The 15,842-nt window shown below is 48.6% G+C and overlaps 9 protein-coding genes across 9 annotated transcripts; 5 read left to right on the plus strand and 4 right to left on the minus strand.

The window, feature by feature from the left end:
* The first annotated feature begins 1 nt into the window (after window position 1).
* EDB93DRAFT_12314 (uncharacterized protein) lies at window positions 2–2,849 on the plus strand. The gene is made up of 5 exons (XM_041451291.1): window positions 2–545; window positions 603–856; window positions 910–2,174; window positions 2,230–2,337; window positions 2,388–2,849. Exons 1-5 carry the CDS (start codon window positions 101–103, stop codon window positions 2,617–2,619), a joined length of 2,304 nt encoding a protein of 767 aa, XP_041313485.1. The 5' UTR covers window positions 2–100; the 3' UTR covers window positions 2,620–2,849.
* Window positions 2,850–2,860: 11 nt separating this feature from the next.
* Window positions 2,861–4,219, minus strand: EDB93DRAFT_13915 (ribulose-5-phosphate 3-epimerase). The gene is made up of 8 exons (XM_041455487.1): window positions 3,971–4,219; window positions 3,898–3,910; window positions 3,820–3,845; window positions 3,687–3,769; window positions 3,563–3,623; window positions 3,368–3,511; window positions 3,189–3,320; window positions 2,861–3,139 (listed from the first exon to the last, which is right to left on the minus strand). The coding sequence occupies exons 1-8, from the start codon at window positions 4,074–4,076 to the stop codon at window positions 3,027–3,029; spliced, it is 678 nt and encodes a 225-aa protein (XP_041313486.1). The 5' UTR covers window positions 4,077–4,219; the 3' UTR covers window positions 2,861–3,026.
* A 953-nt stretch (window positions 4,220–5,172) lies between these two features.
* Window positions 5,173–5,752, minus strand: EDB93DRAFT_1244529 (COX6A, subunit VIa of cytochrome c oxidase; the record flags this gene model as incomplete). The annotated part of the gene is made up of 5 exons (XM_041452221.1): window positions 5,173–5,199; window positions 5,252–5,424; window positions 5,473–5,495; window positions 5,545–5,572; window positions 5,626–5,752. 5 exons carry the CDS (start codon window positions 5,750–5,752, stop codon window positions 5,173–5,175), a joined length of 378 nt encoding a protein of 125 aa, XP_041313487.1.
* A 105-nt stretch (window positions 5,753–5,857) lies between these two features.
* On the plus strand, window positions 5,858–9,662 carry EDB93DRAFT_1196290 (26S proteasome regulatory complex non-ATPase subcomplex Rpn2 Psmd1 subunit). The gene is made up of 10 exons (XM_041450889.1): window positions 5,858–6,051; window positions 6,113–6,300; window positions 6,362–6,495; window positions 6,549–6,926; window positions 6,976–7,098; window positions 7,148–7,822; window positions 7,873–8,538; window positions 8,589–8,768; window positions 8,825–9,364; window positions 9,421–9,662. Exons 1-10 carry the CDS (start codon window positions 5,906–5,908, stop codon window positions 9,436–9,438), a joined length of 3,048 nt encoding a protein of 1,015 aa, XP_041313488.1. The 5' UTR covers window positions 5,858–5,905; the 3' UTR covers window positions 9,439–9,662.
* Window positions 9,663–9,763: 101 nt separating this feature from the next.
* On the plus strand, window positions 9,764–12,015 carry EDB93DRAFT_1317972 (ARM repeat-containing protein). The gene is made up of 6 exons (XM_041454853.1): window positions 9,764–9,906; window positions 9,965–10,140; window positions 10,191–10,370; window positions 10,420–10,740; window positions 10,793–11,626; window positions 11,675–12,015. Exons 1-6 carry the CDS (start codon window positions 9,873–9,875, stop codon window positions 11,723–11,725), a joined length of 1,596 nt encoding a protein of 531 aa, XP_041313489.1. The 5' UTR covers window positions 9,764–9,872; the 3' UTR covers window positions 11,726–12,015.
* EDB93DRAFT_1111829 (uncharacterized protein) lies at window positions 11,970–12,782 on the plus strand. The gene is made up of 5 exons (XM_041448106.1): window positions 11,970–12,098; window positions 12,153–12,248; window positions 12,309–12,336; window positions 12,388–12,460; window positions 12,517–12,782. Exons 1-5 carry the CDS (start codon window positions 12,017–12,019, stop codon window positions 12,553–12,555), a joined length of 318 nt encoding a protein of 105 aa, XP_041313490.1. The 5' UTR covers window positions 11,970–12,016; the 3' UTR covers window positions 12,556–12,782.
* A 92-nt stretch (window positions 12,783–12,874) lies between these two features.
* Window positions 12,875–13,219, plus strand: EDB93DRAFT_1046513 (ribosomal protein S16 domain-containing protein; the record flags this gene model as incomplete). The annotated part of the gene is made up of 2 exons (XM_041444629.1): window positions 12,875–13,114; window positions 13,169–13,219. Coding segments are annotated over 2 exons (291 nt in total), but the record flags the coding sequence as incomplete, so codon positions are not given.
* A 203-nt stretch (window positions 13,220–13,422) lies between these two features.
* EDB93DRAFT_1074003 (uncharacterized protein) lies at window positions 13,423–14,282 on the minus strand (the record flags this gene model as incomplete). Its single annotated transcript, XM_041445063.1, has 4 exons — window positions 13,423–13,500; window positions 13,550–13,639; window positions 13,689–14,138; window positions 14,187–14,282. The coding sequence occupies 4 exons, from the start codon at window positions 14,280–14,282 to the stop codon at window positions 13,423–13,425; spliced, it is 714 nt and encodes a 237-aa protein (XP_041313492.1).
* A 41-nt stretch (window positions 14,283–14,323) lies between these two features.
* On the minus strand, window positions 14,324–15,798 carry EDB93DRAFT_1111839 (succinate-CoA ligase). Its single transcript, XM_041448107.1, has 8 exons — window positions 15,703–15,798; window positions 15,536–15,651; window positions 15,361–15,477; window positions 15,167–15,310; window positions 14,990–15,116; window positions 14,597–14,935; window positions 14,459–14,547; window positions 14,324–14,409 (listed from the first exon to the last, which is right to left on the minus strand). Exons 1-8 carry the CDS (start codon window positions 15,737–15,739, stop codon window positions 14,383–14,385), a joined length of 996 nt encoding a protein of 331 aa, XP_041313493.1. The 5' UTR covers window positions 15,740–15,798; the 3' UTR covers window positions 14,324–14,382.
* Window positions 15,799–15,842: the final 44 nt, after the last annotated feature.

Consider the following 15,842-nt stretch of genomic DNA (forward strand, 5'->3'; position numbering starts at 1 on the left):
AATTCCCACGGATCACTACGCTTCTCTTTACATCAATATTCTTAAAAGTGCTCGTTCGGCGTCCTCACGAGCGTCGTGAATTCGCCGTTTACTGGACGAAATGGCGTCTTCTAATTATTTTACTCCCCAACGCGGGAATGGCTTTCCAGACAAAAGTCGCTTAACAAACGCTCTTCCAACTTATTCTTCCGCTGTCAGCGAGAAAATGCATCGACATTCCCGTTCAATGTCCTGGACAGTCCCAATATCAGTCCCAATCCCTGGCGTACGCTCGCGTCGTCTTCGTTTATTTATGCCAAATCCAAGTCGTATCCGCCAGATCAGTATCTTGCGTTTCGGACGACGACGGGGGCCGATACTGCTCTGTGTAGTCTTGATTGTTTCCATCATCACAGTATGGTCCTTCGCACGTCGGTTCGGCGCAGAGGAAAAACAGTGGACTGCAAACTTTGGGGAATCTTCTACCCTAGTCTTTGGGCGAGATGACTTGCAGAGAATTTGGAAATGGGAAATAGAGAGCGGCCATTATCCAAGTAATGCAAAGAGTACGCTTCATCTCTCTTCCTGTCGTGATCCTACGTGTTGATAATGAATACTCTCAGTACCCGAGCAGGTTGGACTCAGCGCTCCACCACTCAACCCTGCTCTTCCTCCACGAAAAGTTCCAACGATTCCTTCACGATTCAGGCCTCCTCCAGGCCCTGTAGCAACAACCACGCGTGGAGATGGTCCACGACGCGTTTATCTCGATGTACAAAGCCTTCCTCCCACTCTTGCATATCCACCTCGTCCTGTGCCGGGCACTGTCGCTGACCTAGACGTAATCATGGATCATTGCGACTTCTCACAGGGAAAAGTACGCATTCTGCTTTCCTTGTTTTTTTTTTCCACCAACTAATGTTTCCAAAGTATGTCCGCGACTGCCTCGAGGTTTTGCGTGTAGGCGCAGGCCTTGACAATGGCAAGAGAGTCAGGCGGGGTGAAATAGACGAATGGAAATACATCTACATGGAACAAGAGAAGGAGAACTTCACAGATCCCTTCACAGATCCAATCCCTATAGCTAATCCCATTGCTCCACCTCGTCCGCTAGTTTCAGGTGGAGAGACGGATCCCAACGCAGGTTTAAGAAAGAAGGTAGGGGTAGACTGGGAGACACAGTTACCTCTCCGTGCTCCTTTGCAACATACACCTTATTCAAGTCTTCCGGCACCTTGCGACCCTGAAAACCCACGTCTCTTCCACATGTTCTGGACTGGCCCATTCACCGACAAGCCATATCTCGCTTTGCTCTCCTTCCTGTTCACACAAAATGTCGGTCTGCATTTGAAGGATGGCGACACTCTTAACGTCTGCCGCCCTGAGTTTTGGATGTGGATCAACCCTGGTCCTGCAGCATCTGTCCCAAACCCTTCCGCTTTAAGCGACATGTATGAAGGGCTCAAGACCAATCCCTGGGCAGCCCCTTTCTTACACCATCGCTTCAAGGACGTTATTAAATTCAAACTGTGGAATACGACAGACCAACTTGACGGTATCCCGGAACTTAAGGACGAGTGGCGCGAGTTAAAAGAAACTCTCTTCAACTCAGGAGGACACATTGTCAGTGTACCCGCCGAGAAGTCGCAGTCGAAAACTGCCGAGGCCTCCAGTACTAGTTCTATAGAGGATTCGACCAACAGCACCGATGTCGACACTTCTGCAAAACCTTCGTCTACTGGTGACAACAAGTCAGACGAAGATGATATGCTAAACCGTACTGGTTCGAAATCTTCGTCTTCATATGACCGCCTCTCAGTTATCCTCTCTGATATGGCACGATTTGTCCTTTGTCATCGGTTCGGTGGTATCTACCTTGATGCAGACACCATCTTCTTGCGGGACTGGGAGGAGCTTTGGGGTTGGAAGGGCGCGTTTGCGTATAGGTGGTCGCGGCTGGAGAAGTACAATACTGCCGTTCTGCGCATGAACAAGAACTCTGCTCTTGGGTCATTCTTGTTCCGCACTGCTCTGAAGAACGGCCTCGACTTCCACCCCATGACGGTATCTCGTTATACCAAGGACGCATACTTGGAGGGTCTTTTGCTACGACTACCTGACGCGTTGTTTGACTCTGCGTGGCTCAACACCGAGTACTACCAACGCGAAAGACCTCCTCAGCCATACTTCCAAGAGTACGTATGCAATTCCGTGTTCTCACGTCATAGCTTACTCATTCATTTCTCATAGGTTCTCGGACTTCTTTGATACACCTGCACAAGCCAGTGCCGCTCCTCAGGCACTAGGGTTTGAAGGTTTCTTCCAAGGTGCTTTCTCTTATCACTTCCATAACTTCTGGTGAGTAGACTATCCTTCTGCGTGACATACCGCGTTCAATTGTGACTTAGGTGGAAGCCATTCGATCCATCTCGTAACTGGCCTGACCTAGGGCCCAAGTTTTTAGCTGGGGAGAGGGCTGCCCGTGCAGCGGCGCAACCCGATATCGATCCAGAGGATGCCACTGACCGTGTCGCTAACGATAAGCGCGATCTTGATTGGGCCACTGTCCTCAAGAGAACGTTTGAGTCTTACATTCGTGGGGAGAGGCCAAACATGTACGGCGAATGGCTTCAATGGTGACCTTGAATCACACCCGTCCTTGCGGCTTTCTGTCGACCATGGTCTCGCAATCTTAATCAATGTCAAACACGTCATCTGAAACGACCCATATCATGAATGCACAGATTGCATGCTGCAACCTTCGTTATTATTTGATTCGGACTCGGACATCAAGAGGGCAAGTTGTTTGGATACCTGGCCTTCTGATTCCCGGTCCTTTCACTGTCCATACCTTTACCATTTGCCGATCTTTTCACCTCGGACATGTCAAGTAGTTTGCTTACTTCTGGTTCAGGCCGTAGTGCCATGCTGGGACCAATCTTAGTCTACTTTAATAACATAAACTGTGCTACCTCGATGGACATGAGTGCGTAGAATCTAATTACTCGATACATATGGTGCGATCAGTAGTTCATAGCCTTCAGCATCTACTTCGAGAACCTCGCCTGAGCGGTATCAACGGTAGCCTTCAGCGAAGTAATGACGTCCTCAGGATTTGGCGCATTGAAAATGGCAGTTCCTGCCACGATGACGTTGCTTCCTGCGGACCAGTCAAATGATCGTGTAGGGGATTCTGTGGCAGCACTAACCTGCATCGGCACAAACACCGATTGTCTTGGGTCCGACACCGCCATCGACCTCGATGTCCTTTTCTGGGAAACGTGCGCGCAGTTCCGCAACCTTTGGTACGCACCGATCGATGAATTTTTGACCGCCACGCCCTACGCCACGTGAGGCGACCTATCAAAAAATCGATATTATGACGTACCAGGGTAAACAGTCATAACCAAGAGCATGTCCGCTACTGCGCCTATTTCATCTGTGATGGCCGTGGATGGCGTGTCCGGAGAAATAGCCACCCCAGCTTTCATGTTCCGCGCATGTATAGCGTTGATAAGCGAAACAGCATCGGCTGCGCAAGGTGCTAAGCCATCAGGAGAAGATTGAAGGCAAGATCACTTACACGTGGCTTCGATATGGAAACAATATAGCGAGCCTCCTGCGTCTGCGATATCGTTCACCCACTGAGGTAGATGCCGAGGTCATTTACTGCGCTGGACATCGAGTGCGATAAGCTATGTGCTTACATTCTCGGGCTGTGAAACCATCATATGACAATCCATGAATATGCCCGGGACGCCTTTATGGACGCAAGACAGAACTGGTGCACCTGCATGCACGTGAGAACTCGCAAGGAATCGAGGAGGATAGTGCACCAACCCATTGAGATATTGGGCACGAAGTGGCTGGATTGGAACAGATTGAGATCGGATAAGAGTATTGAAACTCATTTCTTACCCATCCATGACGTCTGTACGAGGTGAGTGGTGATGAGGATCGTCTCTGAAGCTTCACATATCAGTAGACGTACCCATGTGTAGCCATTCCGCTCCGCCTTTGATCATTCTCTTGCATTCTGCACTGAGCTGCCCGAAGTCAGAGGCCAGGACTGACGGAGATATGATAGCGCGTGGCATGGCTCTACGTTGGTGGTGGTGGTGTTGTAGGTGGCTGCAAAGGTAAGTAGTCGACGAGTGAAAGTCCCAACACGTTCTACATGAGTGTATTCGATCTAAAGCGCCTTCCTTTTTTGGCGGCTAATCACATCAACTAGAACATTCATCAATGATTTTGTCTACCACGACATGTCCGGAAGCCTGCACAATTCTACGTGAATGAGCTGGCCGCCGCATCGTTTATATCGGAACCCGAGTCTTCGACCACTTCAAGTTCACACGCTGACCTCTTGTATCTGCATGTCACTTAGTGATGCACTCTCGGATGGTCTTGAGTTGCCTCTGCTAGTGCCACGCTGTTCGGAGGCCGCGGGGTCCTAGAGCATGTGGTGGGACGCCGACAGAAGCAACAAGTTTCATGTAAGTAAATATCTACTAACCATAACTCGGCGAAGCTAGTAAAGCACGTCTTTTCAACGACTGCCAAAATGCTGAATCGCGCGTTCAACTCCTAAAACGCGCTGTGATTGGGGAGGGCGCACCAGATAGTCGTACTGTGAAATCCTTGCCACGAGCCTCGCAAAGATTCGCAGGCGCGAGAAAAAATATCCATCAGTCACCGCCGTGGTTATATGCTTTCAGACGTTGACACAAATTGAGACGTACTAATATTCCAAGGGCCATTTGGTCTCTAACCTGGGATAACTTGTTATATCTTTTCACAAGTACGCTTTCGAGAACCGCTCGTAACATTCTGTAGTGGCGCCGGGAGATGAAAATTGCGACTTGCAAGCAGAATGAAGTAGAATTCCCAGCATTTCAAACACGGGACATGACCTTCCCTGCACTGATGTCTAGCTACCTGTGACCCCCTACATAGGACGAAGTCAGAGGGACTGGTGCGTAGCGTACATTCCCTGCTTTTAGTTTTCAATCACACTTTATATTGACGACCATAGCATCGACATCATAAACTTGACCGGCATTTCATCGAAACCAGAGGCAGAACACTGGGAAATTACGACTCGCGCACCGACCGGAGTGATGGAGACAAAAGTGCCGCTGAAATTGTTGAATGGGATGAAATGGCATCATAGTCTACTGATACGAAACAAGATCATTCCTCCGACAAATCTTTATTGACCTATAAATGGTGAGTTGAGACGAACACAAAAAAAAACAGTTGAATGACTTACATGCGGGTTAAAGAACAGCGAGTTCATACCCCAAGGGAAAGGCTTGAGACGACGGTTCATGTATTCGTACTGAGGGATGTCGGGCAGGTGACCATCATGCTCTGCCTTTATGTGTTCTATGTGTTCGGCATGTTCTGCCTCCACATTACGTACCCAAAGGGCGCAGGTAATGGCTAAAAGAGGGTGAGCAGACCAAACAAACAGCTTGTGTTAAAACGCACTAGCTGGGACGCAAACAAAGAAGCTTGTATATTGTCAGCAAGGACCAACTATGTAGGAGATATTGGGCTGACCTTATTCTGCGCCAAAGCTGAGTAACCTCTGTCAGGTGAATTAAGTATCAATCATGTCCGCAAATCAATACTTGTGCAAACCTGCAGCATGGGCCCTGACCGCATCACGCTTTGCAAAATAATCACCTGCACCTGCATCGGCAGATGAAGCACGGGAACCTCTGGGAGCTGCACGAGCAACAACACGTACGGCGGTGCGAGCAAGCATGAATATGGAGTTGAATCAATGTCAAATGCAATGAATATTCGCGTTTAGACGGATGAGGTCGGGAAGGTGAATTAAATCTCCGATTGAAAGACTTGTTCGTGTGTAGCGTGATGAAAGGTGACGCGTCTCATAGTATTCTTTGACTTGAAAGTTATGGTCATCCGTTCCCAATCTTCTGCGGCTGGCGTGCTCGCTCTCCTTCAAGAACCAGATACCGTGTTCAAGCAACATGCTCTCAAAGGACTCATTCCCCTTGTCCCTCAGTTTTGGGCAGAAATTTCGGAGCACATTGCACTCATGTATGGGTTTGCCATTGCTCAATGCACACTAGTCGATTCTGACCTCGGAATTCATTCTTAGAGAAAGCTTATACGAGTCCGATGATCTTCCAAAGCCCGCTCGCCATAACGCTGCTTTGCTAGCTAGCAAAGTGTATTATTTCTTGGGGGAGTATGACGAAGCCTTATCCTTTGCCTTGGGCGCAGGGAGCGCGTTCCAGGCTGAGGCTCGCGCACATGGCGCAGGTGAATATGTCGAGACAGTAATATGTGAGTGCTAGACCCCTTGCCCTAGCCCTAAATTAACTTGCGCTGTTTGCTCACCCCCAAGCTAATGCAATTGACCGATACGTCACACTGCGCACTGAAGAGCATTCCGGGAGCTTAACGAAGATTGATCCTCGGCTACAAGCTATCATAGAAAGCATATTCGATCGCTGTATCGATGAGGGGGAGTACCGCCAGGTAACACAACCGTCGTGGATGCTACCTACTCCGAGCTCACCGTTTTTGGGCAGGCAATCGGCATTGCATTAGAGTCTCATCGTCTCGATGTTGTGAACCGTATATATGACTTGACTCACGACGTCTCCCTTCTCTCGTACACAATGGAAGCTGTTTTGGATACAGGCTTCTCCCTCTCCTACCGTGATCAAGTCCTCAACTTCCTTTTACCTCTCTTCCCTCCTCCAACATCACTGTCAAAATCTCCGCATATTCATGCCCTTGCTCGGCTACTAGTCACCCTCAATCGGCCATCACTCGTCGTTCCACTTCTGACTTCCCTTGTTCCAAAGGATAGGCTTCTTGCATATCAATTTGCATTTGACTTGGTTGAGGGAGGTGCTCGGGAATTCTTGCAGGGTGTGAGGGCTGACTTACCTGAGGGCAAGGAGGTAAGTATCATCATATACATGTGCACGATGCATTAAATTTGTTCTCTAGGAAACACGAGACATATACGACAAGCTCCGTAAAATCTTGGATGGGCAAGAGTCTGTCAAACTATACCTAGAATTCCTGAAGCGCAACAATAAAGTAGATATGCTAATTCTGAAGAACACGAAAGTGAGTGCTCTTATAATGGATTCAAACGTCATTAATATTCTGTCGCTAGGACGTCCTCGAAGCCCGGACGTCTATATATCATACCGCGGTCACTCTACAGAACGCCTTCATGCACGCTGGAACAACTTCTGACGTGTTCCTTCGCGAAAACCTTGAATGGCTCGGTTTGGCATCTAACTGGGCGAAGTTCTCTACGACCGCAGCCCTCGGTGTTATCCACAAGGGTCATTTCGAGGAGGGAATGAATATTCTTGGCCCTTATCTCCCCCAGGCAGGGGGCGAAAGCCAGATCCAAGGGGCCGCCTACTCCGAAGGCGGTGCTCTTTATGCTCTTGGTCTGATTAACGCTGGCTGCGGTAGCGGCCAACCTGTTGAGAACTATCTTCGCGAGACTATGAAAACCGTTCAGGGCGAGGTAGTGCAGCACGGTGCCGCTCTCGGCCTTGGTATCTCAGCAATGGGTGGAAGAAGTTCCAACGCATACGATGATTTGAAGGAGACGCTGTTCACCGACTCTGCCGTGGCCGGCGAAGCAGCGGGTTATGCCATGGGTCTTGTGATGCTTGGTTCTGCAGATCGAACCGCAGCGGAGGAGATGTTGACGTATGCTAGAGAGACGCAGCATGAGAAGATCATTCGCGGTCTGGCCATGGGACTGGCGTTCATATTTTATGGCCGCCAAGAGGAGGCCGACTCAACAATTACTTCACTTTTGACTGAAAAGGTAAAAGCCCCACCATGACCGTCAGCGCTCTTACTGAAGTGTCCATCCAGGACCCTATTTTACGTTATGGCGGTGTCTACACTCTTGCACTAGCTTACGCAGGGACGTCAAATAACGACGCGGTCCGGCAGCTACTGCACATTGCAGTCTCTGATACCTCAGATGATGTTCGGAGAGCAGCTGTGACCTCACTCGCCTTCCTCCTATTCAAGAATCCAGGCCAAGTCCCCCGAATTGTTCAGCTCCTCAGTGAAAGTTACAACCCACACGTTCGTTGCGGTGCAACCCTAGCCCTGGGTATCGCATGCGCAGGCACCGGCCTTCAAGATGCTGTGGAGATCCTTGAGCCCATGACCAAGGACGGTGTTGATTTCGTGCGACAGGGTGCCTTCATCGCCCTTGGTATGATCTTGGTCCAACAATCAGAAGCCTCATCTCCATCCATGTCCTCAACCCGTGCCCTCTACACTAAAGTGGTGTCTGACAAGCACGAAGATCCTATGGCACGTTTCGGTGCTGCTATTGGGCAAGGTTTGATAGATGCTGGTGGCCGCAACGTCACCATTAGTTTGCAGAGTCGGGCAGGGAGCAAGAACACGAACGCGATCGTTGGTATGACTATGTTTTGCCAATTCTGGTATTGGTATCCATTAGCGCACTGTGCGTGCCTCGCGTTTGAACCGACCGCTATTATTGGCTTGAATGAAGACTTGAAAGTGAGCATCATGCAACGCTTCTCGGTCATTTTCGCTTAACCAGAATCCAGGTGCCAAAGTTTGAGTTTATCTCTAATGCCAGACCCAGTCTTTTCGCTTATCCTCCTCCCGCCACACCACCTAAACGGGAGACCTTCGCTAAAGCGGCTACAGCAGTTCTTTCAACAACTGCTAAGGTCAAAGCTAGAGAAAAGAAAAAAGCAGCTGCTGATGCTGATGCTATGGATACGGTACGTGGCTGCGTTTACAACAGGGCATTTCTTCAATTATTTATGTGATATTTCAGGACGAGAAGTCTGAGCAAAAGAAGGATGGCGATGTTGAAATGAAAGGTGAAGAAGGTCCTGCCGGCAAGCCTTCCGATAGCTCGCCTTCGACTAACGCTCCCGAAGACGTTAAGCCGAAACGGAAATCAGAGCCTTCTTCAGAGAATATCGCAAACTTTTCCCGTGTTACTCCCACGCAGCTCGCCTACATTAGCTTCCCCCCTGAAGGACGGTATCAACCCGTCCGTCCAGTATCATTGAACACAGTCTTACCCAAGACTAGCGGCAAAGGGAATCCGAACCCTGGTGTCAGGAAGGCGCCATCTGGTGTTGCCTCGGAGCGGTACGCGGGCGGGGGTGGTATTCTCCTTATGGTGGATGAGAGGCCGGACACTGAGGCAGAGTTCATTTCATTCGAACCTCCCGTAGTGGAACCAACACCGACTGAGAACGGGCATGCGCAACCGCAAGCCCTCATACATCGTGCCAGACCTTCGAGGGATTTCCACATTGCTCTAGATGAGAGTTCGCCGGACGTTGACCCTCCAGAATCATTTGAGGTGAGTGATCATTAACAATGATTGGGCACCCCGAGAGACTAAATGATATTTACCAGTACCCGTTTGACTCGTAAACTATTATCCACGCTGTATCCTTACTGCAATTGAACATTTTCACTATTTAAAAATTTGTCGTGCAATGTTTTGAGTGAAGTCTGATTGAGGCAACGACAAAGTGTCAATGAGGGACTACTGCTACTCGCAAGTTCTCTACTGCTCGACTTCACTCTTCTGTTGCACTCCTGATATCTATTGTTTGTAAACTTCCATACTGAATGTCAACTAACAATCTGTGACCACTAAGAACTTGCTAAGACTGATGTGAATTGAAAACTTTTGTGACGTGACTCATCGAGTCACATTTTGTGATGGATATGACAATGTCACGCGTGGGTGATAGTGCTTTATCCTTTGTTGTGACGCGAGGGCTTTCAACATCTTGATCTTCTTTCTGGTTCTATCTCTCCCTTCTATCATTTCTTAGATTTTTGCGATCCAGCGATCCGTCATGGAGTCACGTACTATGGAACACCGCAGAGCCAGTATGCTTGCCTCAATTTTTTTCTTGATATCAATTGCTGAACACGCGTGTTTGATCAGACTATAAGAATAAAGGTGGTTTGAAGCAAGACGATCTTAGGCGTCGCAGAGAGGAGCAGCAGGTTGAGATCAGAAGGCAGAAGCGCGAGGAGAATATCGCGAAAAGGCGTAATTTCCTTCCCTCCGCTTCAGCCGACTCAGATGAAGAAGCGACGACAAGCAGTTGGGAGCCTCCGGTGCGTACGATCTCACCCACCTCGTGATTTTCTACTGAATGTGCTTGCAGCTTGCGGAAGAAATGATTAGTGGCGTGTTTTCTAATGATCCCGATCGCCAGTTGGATGCAACCACGAAGTTCCGGAAACTGTTGTCAAAGGAGAGGAACCCTCCTATTGAGAAAGTCATTGAATGTGGCGTTGTGCCCCGTTTCGTTGAATTCCTTCGGACTGGTGCTTCCATGTTGCAGGTTTGTTGTTCTGTACCTAGCTATCGAGTCAATGCTAATCGGTCTACAGTTTGAGGCAGCTTGGGCGCTCACAAATATTGCTTCTGGGACCGCCGAGCACACTCAAGTCGTTATCTCCGCCGGTGCCGTTCCCGAGTTCATCAACCTCCTGTCGTCGCCGGTTCTCGATGTTCGTGAACAGGCGGTATGGGCCCTCGGGAATATCGCGGGTGACAGCCCACAATGCAGAGATTACGTCCTGCAACAAGGGGCATTGAGGCCACTCCTGACTTTGCTAAGCGAAAATCACAAACTTAGCATGCTCAGGAACGCTACGTGGACCCTGAGTAACTTCTGCAGGGGCAAAAACCCTCAGCCCGACTGGGAACTGGTTTGTGACAAATCATGGCTTGTATGCATAGGAAGTTGACATCTTTTACTAGATCTCTCCCGCATTGACCGTCTTGACCAAGCTCATTTACTCGCTCGATGATGAAATTTTGATTGATGCTTGCTGGGCTATCTCATACCTTTCAGATGGTTCGAACGACAAGATCCAAGCGGTTATCGAGTCTGCTGTATGTCGGCGCCTCGTTGATCTACTCATGCACAGTTCAACCTCCGTGCAAACGCCCGCTCTTCGTTCAATCGGCAACATTGTTACTGGAGATGATCTTCAGACTCAGGTCGTTATTGCGTCTGGGGCTTTACCCGCTCTACTTTCGCTGCTATCCTCCCCGAAAGAGGGTATCAGAAAAGAAGCATGCTGGACGATCTCCAACATCACTGCTGGGTCACCTCCCCAAATTCAGGCAGTTATCGATGCCAACATCATTCCTCCACTTATCAACATTCTTTCCAATGCTGACTTCAAAACGCGGAAGGAGGCCTGCTGGGCAATTTCGAACGCGACGTCTGGTGGTCTTCACGAACCAGCGCAGATCCGCTATCTCGTCTCGCAAGGCTGTATCAAGCCACTATGTGATCTGCTCACTATGATGGACAACAAGATCATTCAAGTTGCCCTTGATGGTCTCGATAACATTCTCAAGGTTGGCGAGACGGATAAACAGGCTGGAGGTCCCGGATCCGTCAACCAATATGCTATATATGTCGAAGAGGCAGGCGGTATGATCACCATCCACAACCTCCAATCACACGACAACCTGGAGATATATAAGAAGGCGTTCAATATCATGGACAAGTACTTCCCAGATGAGGAAGAAGTGGATGCAGCAATTAACGCACCTACCCTTGATGCTAGTGGTACATTTGCTGTAAGTTCACTGATATTGTTTCTTTTCGTATATTAATTTTTTGTGCAGTTCCAGGATGTCACTGCTCCACAAGGAGGTTTTAGTTTCGGCCAACAGTAAACTGTTGCCTATCTCTTTCACTGTGTGCTACTGTCACTTATATCTTGCACCGACGATTGTCGTTCAAATCCCCATTCTGTTTGCAACCCGTGATGTCTCCTTACCCTTTACGCTTGTGCGGTATGTTACATGTAACGCGTCTAACGGACGCAAATTCCTTTATGACAGAACTATATATGTCAGAGCACGAGAAAATGATTCAGTGTAGTAGCTGATAATGCTGATTATTGGTAACCTGTACTACCCGTGATGTCTGCTATACGATACATGAAATTTACAACATTGATCTGAATGCTGATGCAAGATGTCTCGCCCGTCTTGCTTTGCGCCACCTCAAACTTTACCGTCATGGCTTCTCAAATCCTCCCGCTAGGCGAGTACAAAAGACAACAAAGATCATTGATCATTATCCTGACAGCCGTCGCAGAACTAATTGACAGATGCATTGGATCCCGGATATGGGTCATTATGAAGAGTGATCGTGAGTTTACCGGGACGCTGCTTGGCTTCGACGATTTCGTGAGTGAGTTGGCCACTTTTCCCTACGCGATAAAGCTGTTATACTGAACACGCCCACACGCAGATATGGTGCTAGAGGATGTAACAGAATAGTCAGTGAGACTAGATGATAGCGATATCCCGTTGCTGATGGTCGTCCTCAGCGAGACTACTCCTCAGGGAAAGAAGAAAACACGACTTGCACAGACGCTTCTCAACGGCAACAATATTTGTATGGTCTGTGAAATCCTTTCACTGAATGTTCAAGTGGGGGCTGACATCGGCCTCCCCAGTTAATTCCAGGCAGCGAAGGTCCTGAGTCGGACTCTTGACTTATCGCTCTTGCATTCTTGACTCGGAGTCAGCTGCTTGTAGGGGAATTTTCACTAGTGCCATGTTGTTCGCGTAGGCATGGTAAACCTCGGTGATATCGTTGGACATTACGAGCTTCACATTCTTTCACCCAAACAAACTATCTATGATGTAGAACATGTATTGCCCATTCACTGCAATCCTTGTACTGAGGTTACAAAAATGTATACTAAAGTGGTGGCTTGAATTTGTTCCTTGTGCCACGTCTGACCAAATAGTGGTAAATACAACTTCTGCTCTCTTCCAACTTACAGGTGTACTATTACTTGTCAGTTCACCATGCCTGTGCGCCTCAGGATGGCCATGCACGGCCGAAGACACAACCGTATATTCCATTTAGTCGCCATTAACCAGCGCACAAGACGAGACGCAAAGCCTATGGAGCTATTGGGCATCTATGATCCTGCTCTTAAGCTCGGAGACACACACAAGACTGTCAAATGGAGTGTGGACAGAATAAAATACTGGCTGGGTGTTGGAGCACTGCCTAGTAAATCTGTAGTCAAGCTATTGGAACTTGTAAGTCCACATTTGTTATTCATACGCTTGTCAGTGCTAAAGTCAATATTCAAGGGTGGTGTGTTACCACCAGACTCCAAGTATCACCCGAAGGCCTTGGGCCCAAAATTTGGCACGGAATCGTCAAAAAATAGTTCCTCTGGAATGACTTCAGCTACTTCGTAGTTATCGCGTCGGAGGCAATCTTGAGTCGATATGGGGTGGGTTCGTTCCACCATCTGTTAAGAGCGATGAGGAAATCATAAATTACCACTACAGCCTCGCATATGTAGATTGCAGCCATAATTCCATTATCATTTAAACATCTTCTAATTATTCAGGAGGTCATATATTTCTTGATGTCCAGCTACCTGAGCTAGCTCTGCTGCAGTGTAATCGTCGGGATCCTGCCCGATCACGAGGTCAGTATTTGGATTAAAAGGTTCCATGCCTTACTTTCAACAGAGGATCCCCTCCCTTGCTCAGTAATGCCTGGACTACTGGCAAGTTCCCTCTGTCACAGGCCAAATGAAGGGCGGTATAATCCTGTTACTGGAACTTGAGTTTTGTGTAGAGAAGCACGGGTGAAACACACAAATTCATCGCGTGCGTTAATATCGACCGTTGGATTTGCAAGCAAGAACGCCATCAACTTCTTTGCGTCTCCCGCGATAGCTAATCCGTGCAGCGTCTGAGCTTCACCCAAATCTGGGCCCGGATCGACCAGTAAGCTGACAGATGTTCCCATCCCGCCGCCGCCGCCACCTGAAGACTCTGAGCCAGCAGATTGATTCCGAATAACTGCATTCGCGCCTCCATCCTCCGATAGCTTCTCAGGCGCAACGCTGGGACTAGAACCTGGTTTCCATCCCAGTTCCTGAGCGATGGCTCGATACCGCTGTTCCGCGGCGTGACTATTATTCTCATATGTATCGCTCGCCGCTTTCCACGCGTCCCACTTGGCGCGTCCTGTCATGTCGAATATGTGTGGCCTTGAGCCTTGCGGCTTCGGGGCCACCTTGAGATATTTGAATAGACCATACAGCTGCGAACAAGTTAGAGATTAGATAAAAGTCGAGAGTACGGTGTTGACCTCGAGCTTGATGGTAGTGGAAACCTTTGAGAGGGACGGTGCGGATAATAGATAGCTTGCTGCTTCATCTATGGCTAGGGACGGAGTAAATGACATCGATGAACGATTGGTGGACGATTATGTAAGCACACAGCAGATTATTGGCCTAATAAAATAGTTGATTGAAATGGTACATTGGTATAGCGGTAATATCTATCTATACGAGACCTGCCGCCTTCATTGCCTTTCCCAAAAGTCAGCATAACCTTGAAAAAAATGAAAGCTGAACATACCTTGAGCATCTCAGCACCAATCTTTGCAGGACTGTCTGTCACTATAACGCCAGCTCTCTCAAGAGCAGCAACCTTGTCTACTGCAGCACCTGCGATCCAAAGTCAGCGGAAGAGTAAAGTGAATCCAATAGTTTATACCTTTGCCACCGGAAATGATAGCACCAGCATGGCCCATGCGTCTCCCAGGCGGAGCAGTGCGTCCTGCGATGAACCCAACGACAGGTTTGGGGTTCTTACGAGTCTTGTTGTATTTTTCAAGGTAATCGGCAGCTTCCTCTTCCATGGAACCACCAATTTCACCGATGACAACAATACCTTCAGTCGCATCATCTTCCATGAAAACTTTGAGGGCATCTATATGCTGAGTGCCGGGAAATGGGTCACCACCAATGCCAATACATAGTGATTGGCCGAGACCAACACCGGTGGTCTGAGCGACAGCTTCGTATGTAAGGGTTCCGGAGCGCGAAACGATACCTGAAGGACATCGATGAGGCGAGAGATCAAAACAAGCCTTTGGTGGGAACATACCAATCTTCCCTGGCTTGTGGATGTGACCAGGCTGGATGCCCATTTTGCAACCTAGTGGGTTGATGATGCCGGGGCAGTTGGGGCCGACGAGACGAGATTTAGATTGGCTCTTCAAGGCATTCATGACCTAAATATAATGTTTATAAACTGCTTCAATGTAAGGCAAAAATAGTCCACCTTGATTTCATCGGCCTGAGGAATACCCTCCGTTATGCAAACAATCAAACCAATCTCGTTCTCGATGGCTTCAATTATGGCATCAGCAGCGGTGGGGGGAGGAACATAAAGGATAGTTGCATCAGGTTTTGTTGCCTGAACGGCCTATTCGATATGATGAGACATTGGCAGAACAATGATGAATTCTTTCATACCTCTTTGACACTACCGAAAACAGGGAGGCCAAGATGCGTTTGGCCTGCTTTTTTTGGGGAGACACCCCCAACCATGTTTGTTCCATAAGCCAAAGCCTCTTTCACGTGAAAGGTTCCCTGCTCCGATGATAAATCCTTCGCGCGTTAGACTCCAAGGAGTACGTCAAGAGCTCACCGTCTTTCCAGTAAAACCTTGACAGAGTACTTTAGTGTCTTTGTGAATACGTAGGTTGTGTATGGTGTCGGCATAACTCTTTCGAGAGGCCGAAACCGAGAATGACCGGCGACCGACTATAGAGATATCAGCTCCAGTTGCTATTGCAAAGTGAATGGATAACGTACGGTCGGAAGCAAAGGATTGACCTGAACGACGAAACATTGGTGGACGTGGTGTTGGAAAGAAATGCAAAGTCTCCCCCGCTGTGATCTGTGGCAACCCGCCTGCCGTGCCAAAACCTCAAAACCCGATATTTCCCGATTAG

This window comes from Suillus bovinus (genome assembly GCF_016758785.1).
Source record: "Suillus bovinus strain UH-Sbo-P2 chromosome Unknown EDB93scaffold_1, whole genome shotgun sequence".
NCBI classification, from domain to species: Eukaryota; Fungi; Basidiomycota; class Agaricomycetes; order Boletales; family Suillaceae; genus Suillus; species Suillus bovinus.

Excerpts from the sequence above, each read along its gene's own strand:
- EDB93DRAFT_12314 (XM_041451291.1), top strand. The coding sequence starts at position 101 with ATGGCGTCTTCTAATTATTTTACTCCCCAACGCGGGAATGGCTTTCCA. Across the intron at positions 546-602 it reads TTATCCAAGTAATGCAAAGA|TACCCGAGCAGGTTGGACTC; the intron begins GTACGCTTCATC and ends GAATACTCTCAG. Across the intron at positions 2,175-2,229 it reads CCTCAGCCATACTTCCAAGA|GTTCTCGGACTTCTTTGATA; the intron begins GTACGTATGCAA and ends CATTTCTCATAG.
- EDB93DRAFT_13915 (XM_041455487.1), bottom strand. The coding sequence starts at position 4,076 with ATGCCACGCGCTATCATATCTCCGTCAGTCCTGGCCTCTGACTTCGGG. Across the intron at positions 3,624-3,686 it reads TGGTTTCACAGCCCGAGAAT|TGGGTGAACGATATCGCAGA; the intron begins GTAAGCACATAG and ends CATCTACCTCAG. Across the intron at positions 3,512-3,562 it reads TTTCCATATCGAAGCCACGT|CCGATGCTGTTTCGCTTATC; the intron begins GTAAGTGATCTT and ends CACCTTGCGCAG.
- EDB93DRAFT_1196290 (XM_041450889.1), top strand. The coding sequence starts at position 5,906 with ATGGTCATCCGTTCCCAATCTTCTGCGGCTGGCGTGCTCGCTCTCCTT. Across the intron at positions 6,301-6,361 it reads ATATGTCGAGACAGTAATAT|CTAATGCAATTGACCGATAC; the intron begins GTGAGTGCTAGA and ends CTCACCCCCAAG. Across the intron at positions 6,927-6,975 it reads ACTTACCTGAGGGCAAGGAG|GAAACACGAGACATATACGA; the intron begins GTAAGTATCATC and ends TTTGTTCTCTAG.
- EDB93DRAFT_1317972 (XM_041454853.1), top strand. The coding sequence starts at position 9,873 with ATGGAGTCACGTACTATGGAACACCGCAGAGCCA. Across the intron at positions 10,371-10,419 it reads CTGGTGCTTCCATGTTGCAG|TTTGAGGCAGCTTGGGCGCT; the intron begins GTTTGTTGTTCT and ends ATCGGTCTACAG. Across the intron at positions 11,627-11,674 it reads ATGCTAGTGGTACATTTGCT|TTCCAGGATGTCACTGCTCC; the intron begins GTAAGTTCACTG and ends TTTTTTGTGCAG.
- EDB93DRAFT_1111829 (XM_041448106.1), top strand. The coding sequence starts at position 12,017 with ATGCTGATGCAAGATGTCTCGCCCGTCTTGCTTTGCGCCACCTCAAAC. Across the intron at positions 12,099-12,152 it reads TTCTCAAATCCTCCCGCTAG|AACTAATTGACAGATGCATT; the intron begins GCGAGTACAAAA and ends CAGCCGTCGCAG. Across the intron at positions 12,337-12,387 it reads CTAGAGGATGTAACAGAATA|CGAGACTACTCCTCAGGGAA; the intron begins GTCAGTGAGACT and ends GGTCGTCCTCAG.
- EDB93DRAFT_1111839 (XM_041448107.1), bottom strand. The coding sequence starts at position 15,739 with ATGTTTCGTCGTTCAGGTCAATCCTTTGCTTCCGACC. Across the intron at positions 15,311-15,360 it reads TTTTCGGTAGTGTCAAAGAG|GCCGTTCAGGCAACAAAACC; the intron begins GTATGAAAGAAT and ends CATATCGAATAG. Across the intron at positions 14,548-14,596 it reads TATCATTTCCGGTGGCAAAG|GTGCTGCAGTAGACAAGGTT; the intron begins GTATAAACTATT and ends TTTGGATCGCAG.